Here is a 6000-nt window from a genome sequence, read left to right as displayed (position 1 = left end):
GCCCACCTCCTGACCTGGTTTCCTTCCTTCACAACAAAGGACCCTGCTGAGTCTGCCATCCTGATTTTCTAACCATCCCTTCTGTGGGATGTTTCTTCTCTACCTCTGTCTCACCCTTGCTTGAGGGATAGGGCAAAGCCTGCCTCCTCCAGGAAGTCCCCCCTGACTGCACCAGCTCTCCTCTGGCAGGGTAGGGAAGTTATCTGGTTTCTGCATCAGCCTTGGCTCTGACCTGGCTGGGAGTTCCCAAGGGCATTTCCCAGGTGGGTCATTTCCACATCCTTACCCCACACAAAGGAGGAATGGGTCAAACCGTGCCAGGTGTTGCTGGGCCCTTCCCTCCACTCCCCCAGATTCAACCCACAGTGGGCTAGACAGCAGTACCTGCACGGCCTCCACCTGGAGCCGCCTCCCAGCCCCTCTGCTTTCCTCCTGGCTGCTCAGGGCCTGCCCGTCCTTATGCCAGGTGATGTTGGGCGCGGGGGTGCCTCGGGCATCACAGAGGAGCTCCAAGGGGGCGCCAGGGGTCAGCGACAGCTCTGCAGGCTGGCCTGAGTCCTCGATGTGGGGAGGATCTGCGAAACACCCCACCCTGAGTCAGCTGTGGGGGCTGTGCCCAGAGCACTGGGAGCTGGGGTTCTCCCCTCCTCCACCATCCAAATGCTGACAGCGGCAGGGCGACAAATAGGCAGGTGAGGGTTGTGTGGGAGGGTCCCCAAACAAGAGAAACTGGGGGCCCATCTTCCTGGGAAAATGATTTCTGCTTTTAAACCAACAAGGACACACTATGGAGGACGGGCACCATTGACACAAATCTTTCTGATACGTACAACGCTTGTAAAATCTTGTGCCCAAGACTTAGGGCTCTGCTCCCAGATTTCAGTGGCTCTTGTCCCATAGTTTGGGAGACAAGACTGAGGGGTGCAGCCCCAGGAAAATGAAACATCCCAGCTGCAAGTTCCCCAGCCCAGGCTTCCAGGGCACTCACCTCCCTCAAAGTCTTCTCCAGTGCCCCCCCCAGAGGCACCCCTCCCCTCCAGGGCCCCGGGAAGCCGGGGTGGGCTGTGGGGGCAGATGACTCACCCATCACTGTCAGCTGAAAATGCCTCCTCGCTTCCCCTGCCTCGCTCCTGGCCACGCAAGAGTAGGTCCCTGAGTCCCCGGCTCCTGCTGTCTCCAGCTTCAGGCCTGGCCCATGTTCAAGGCTCTGGGGCAACAAGGGCTCCCCATTCTTCATCCATGACACTAGGGGCAGGGGGCTGCCCCGGGCGTCACAGGGGAGGACCACCGGGGAGCCACGGACCACTGCCACGTCATTCTGGAACTCCACGGGCTCCAGGACCGGGGGCACTGTGCAGGGCCAAAGAGTGGGCACAAGTCACATCGGTCCACGCAGGCAGGCCTCACCCCTGAACCTTTGTACCTGGACATTTCCTTCTCATCTGGAATCCTCAGCTGAGCCCTCACCACCTCCTCCAGCAAGCCTTAACCCGACCCCCCAAAGCCAGGTGAGGCACCCTCTCCTTCCTCTGGTAGCACTAGTCACCTGGAATTTTGATTGTCTCTTTACAGAGCTGTTTCCTGCACTGACCTCCTGGTGGCAAGGGCCATCTCTGCTTCCTGACCTATCCTGGTGCCTGGCAAGGCCCTGGGACACCAGACTCCAACGACTACTTGTGAGATGAACAAATAAGCAACTGAATAAATCAGACTGAGTCGCCATGTTCACCCAAAGGGCCTTGATTTTCACACCCTAAGGCCAAAGGGCAGGATTATCCCCCCCATACCCCACCCTGCCCCTCATAACCCCCCACCCCGCCCTGCCCCGGCTTCTTACCTTGTACCTGCAAGGTGAAGTTTCTGTCGGCCACACCAGCTGGGCTTGCAGCCACACAGGTGAAGATGCCAGAATCTGCCACCTGCACCTGGGAAATCCTGAACCCCTCAAGAGAAGGGACAGACAGAGGAGAAGAGGGAGCCGGGCTCAGTGGAAAAGGTCCCTCCCCTTTTCCATCCTGTTTCTCAAAGGCTGGCCGGCCAGAGGGGCAGCTCTGAAATGCAAATTTGAACAAATGCAGCCTCTGCTTAACCCCCTTTCCTGGCTCCCCAGTGTCCCCAGAATAAAGCCCCAGACTTCCTGTCCCTGCCCTGCTGCTTTCTCTGACCCATCTCAGACCGCAGCCAGACTTCCTGCTTCCCCAATTCTGGAAGCTCCACTGTTCCATCCGAGGACAGCCTGCCTATGTTCCCCGCCCTCCCGTTCTTCTAGACAATTCTTTCTTGTCTTCGGGACTCAGCAGAGTCATCTCAACTCACTGTCTCCACTGTCTGTCCCCACTTTCACCTCAACCACTCCTCCTGAGCTGCCTTTGTCAATGGCCGCAGTGACCCTGAACCATATTTTACACAGCTCTAGCACTAGCGATCGGGGGCTACAGCCTGTCCTCACCCCCAATACCAGCCGTTTGCTGACAATCCCCAAACGTCCATCTCCTGCACTCCTGAGCGGAGTAACAAATGCCTGGGTGCCATCTTGTCTGGATGTCTAAGAACCTCTCAAACCCCACGTGTTCAAACAGAACTCGGGCCTCTCCTGTCAACTTGTCCCTCCCACAGGGGACCCATGTCAGAAAACGAGGGCCTCAGCCTTCCAGGTGCCCGGACAAAAGCCTGAGTCATGCTCAACGTTTCCCTGTCTCTCCCCTCTGATCACCTCCGCCACGTCCACCCCTGGCTCTGATCCAGGCCATAATACGTCCCACCTGGACTGTTTGCCAAAGCCCCTAACTGCCCTCCCCGCTCTGCCCTTGGCCCCACAGTCTCTTGTCCACACGGCAGCCAGAAGGATGGTCTAAAAACCTGAGTCATAACCCAAAAGAGTTGAAAGCAAAGACTCAAACAGGTATTTGTACACCAAATCCACAGCAGCACTGTTCACGATGGCCAAAAGGTAGAAGCAGTCCAACTCTCCATCAGCAGATGATGGATAAGCAAACTGGTCCCTCCACACCATGGACTAGTATTCAGCCTTAAAGAGGAAGGACACCCTGACCCCTGCTCCAACATGGATGGACCATAAGGACATTATGCTGAGTGAAATAAGCCAGACACAAAAGGACAAACACTGCACGATCCCATTTATATGAGGTCCCTAGAATAGACAAATCCATAGAAACAGGAAGTAGAACTGTGGGTGCTGGGGGTTGGGAGAGGGGTTGGGGAGTTCGTGTTTCATGGGGACAGAGTTTCAGTTTGGGAAGGTGAAAAAGGCCTGGAGATGGACGGAGCTGGTGAGTGCACAACAGTGTGAATGTTCTTAATGCCACTCTATATTTAAAAGTGTTTAAAACTGTTAACATTAAAAATGGTTAAAATGGTAAATTTTATATTATGTGTATTTTACGGTGCTAAGAAAAAAATGTAAGTCACATCATGACGCTTCTTTGCTGAAAACTCTCCAAGGGTGTTCTATCTCTCTTTAGGAAAACCCAAGTCTTTCCAAGGACTTACAAGGTCCTATGTCATCTGACACCCGCCCCCCCCCAACACACACACACACACACACACACACACACACACACACCCCTCCCTTCCTCACTCTATTCCTTGCATACACAGCCATATAGCGACCTCAGGGCCTTTGAACCTGCTGTGCCCTCTGCCTGGATGCTGTCCCCCACAGAACCCACTCACCTTACCTTCTCACCTCTTTCAGTATCTGCTCATGTCACTTTACCTGAGTGCCTATTACTGACCACTCTAAAATACCGTGTTTCCCCAAAAATAAGACCTAGCCAGACAATCAGCTCTAATGCATCTTTTGGAGCAAAACTTAATATAAGACCTGGTCTTACTTTACTATATCATATCATATCATATTATACCGGTTCTTATATTAATTTTTGCTCCAAAAGATGCATTAGAGCTGATTGTCCGGCTAGGTCTTATTTTTGGGGAAACACGGTAGCACTCTCTACTACCACCAACCATCCCTCACCCTACTACTTTATTTTTCAGAGCACATATTGAAATGAAATGAAATGAAATTTCATTTTTATATCTGTTTATTTTACATCCCCCTCCCTCCCCGCAGCTGCAGGGGCAAAGGCTTCATCTCGCTCACTGCTCTATCTCAGTGTCTGGAACTGCTGTGGGAACAGTAAGCACCCAAAAGTGTTGCTGAATGCATGAAGACTTTGCTCATGCACCTTCTTCTAGGAAGCCTTCCCGGATTTCCTCTACCCCAGGTCAGGCTGAGTCAGGTGCAACCAGATGTTATCCCCTGGATCTGTGCCTCCTCCATTGGACTGTGAGAGCCTAAGGGCAGAAGCCCCTTTCACCTCTGGAGTTCCATTTGGGGGTGGAACTTTCTCCACCATAAACCTCTGTATGTTTATATTATTTTTATTCTAAAAACCATTCAGAACTATTTTTAAGCCTGTAAGCAATAATATAAACGGAGCCACTTAAAAAACATTTTTTTTAATTGCCTTATTTATGAAGGGGTGGGGGCTAGTCCCCAGAAGTATCTGGTATGTGGCAAAGTGATGTATTTTGTTTTATTTTCCTTATTTATTTATTTAGGAGGGCGCAGTTCCCAGTGGCCTATGTGTGGATCGAACCGGCAACCTTGGTGTTATTAGCACCATGCTCGAACCAACTGAGCTCACTGGCCGCCCCAGATGGAGCACTTTAAAATGGAGTTGGAGCTGCCGTCCCAGTGGAACCACCTTGTACATCTTATGTCTCATATTTTCGGAATGTTAAAACAGGGCAAAGCAACCTTTGTTCTGGGCCTAGGGCAACACTGTGTCCCAAAGAACAATTTGCAAAGATAACAAGAAAGCAGTTATTATGACTATTGGCCTGAAAGTAAAAACATCGTTTAGAATGAACATCACTATATCATGTTATCTGTGCCAATAGGAACCCCTTCCTTCTAGGATGTGATTGTTCTCCTTTCCTTTCTCATAAATGCCCCTTGCCTTTGTCTTCCAATCGAAACACTATCTGGGCTTCTGCCTGAATCGATGACTCCCAAATAGCTGTTCTTACTGATCTCAATAAATGCTTGTTGCCTCTCTCTCGGAAAGCCTTTTATTTTTAGGTTAACAAGCCCACGCTGCCTGAAGAGTGTGTCTGGGGCGTGTGAGCCGCTGGCCAGCGGGCCAGGGAGCTGCTGCCTTACCTGAGGATGCGGCCAGAGCCGTGGAGGTGGGTGCGCTGGGACAGAGGAAGGGGCAGGCCGTCCTTGAGCCAGCTCATGTGGATAGGAGGAGAGCCCCGGACAGGGCACGCCATGCTCACCAGCTCCCCAGACCTGTGCAGCAGGGTCCCCGTGCCCTCTGACCCTTGCTCAATGGTGGGAGGCACTGGTGGTGGGAATGGAGAAAAAAAAAGAACAGTGAGAAGGTCTGGGGAGGGGCCCTGAGGAGGAAAGGAGTCTTCTCTGAGGGAAGTTCCAGGAGGCAGCTGCCAGGAACGAAAGTCACTGTATGGGGAGCATAGCCTCCCCGTGGCTCCTTCCTCAGCTCCTTTATCTCTGACTCTCCCGCTGCACCCCTGGGCTGCAGCGGTGGTGCCTCTAGTCTGAGGACGGAGCAGAGGCCCAGAGAGGTCACCCCGTGGCCGGGCCCAGTATGGGCATGGCTGGGCCTTGAACCAGGCCTCCCGCCCCCGCCCTCTCATCACCCTCCAGATTCCCCGGGAGAGGCCCTACGAGGGCCAGGCTGCTGCAGTCCTGGGACAGTGAGGCCACTCGCTTCTCCTCGTCCCTCGTCCCTTGCAGCTCACCCAGCACATTCACTGTGTGCAGCCTGGCGTCCTCCCCGGCCGCGTTCTGGGCTATGCAGGTGTATGCGCCCGAGTCCGAGGCCGTCAGGCCCTTCAGCACCAGGGAGCTGCCGTCCACGTAGAACCTGCCGCAGGGAGGGAGAGCCAAGAGCAGGTGCGTGAGTGCCAGGTAGGCCCTGCTTCGGGGCCGGGGAGGGCACAGGCCAG

General features: G+C 53.6%; 1 protein-coding gene across 1 annotated transcript in view; it reads right to left on the bottom strand.

Annotated features, from left to right (window-relative positions):
* HMCN2 (hemicentin 2) overlaps positions 1 to 6000 on the bottom strand; it is a 138053-nt gene that overhangs the window by 30631 nt on the left and 101422 nt on the right. Inside the window, exons 65-69 of the mRNA XM_033123909.1 lie at positions 5794 to 5918; positions 5189 to 5372; positions 1838 to 1935; positions 1084 to 1350; positions 385 to 575 (exon numbers count right to left, since the gene is read on the bottom strand). Of these exons, the coding sequence (XP_032979800.1) occupies positions 385 to 575; positions 1084 to 1350; positions 1838 to 1935; positions 5189 to 5372; positions 5794 to 5918 (865 nt within the window). The remainder of the gene's footprint in view (positions 1 to 384; positions 576 to 1083; positions 1351 to 1837; positions 1936 to 5188; positions 5373 to 5793; positions 5919 to 6000) is intronic.

This window comes from Rhinolophus ferrumequinum, chromosome 12 (genome assembly GCF_004115265.2).
Source record: "Rhinolophus ferrumequinum isolate MPI-CBG mRhiFer1 chromosome 12, mRhiFer1_v1.p, whole genome shotgun sequence".
In the NCBI taxonomy this organism is placed as follows: domain Eukaryota; kingdom Metazoa; phylum Chordata; class Mammalia; order Chiroptera; family Rhinolophidae; genus Rhinolophus; species Rhinolophus ferrumequinum.
Note: the sequence above shows the minus strand (reverse complement) of the source record. Positions and strands in the feature narration are given on the sequence as shown.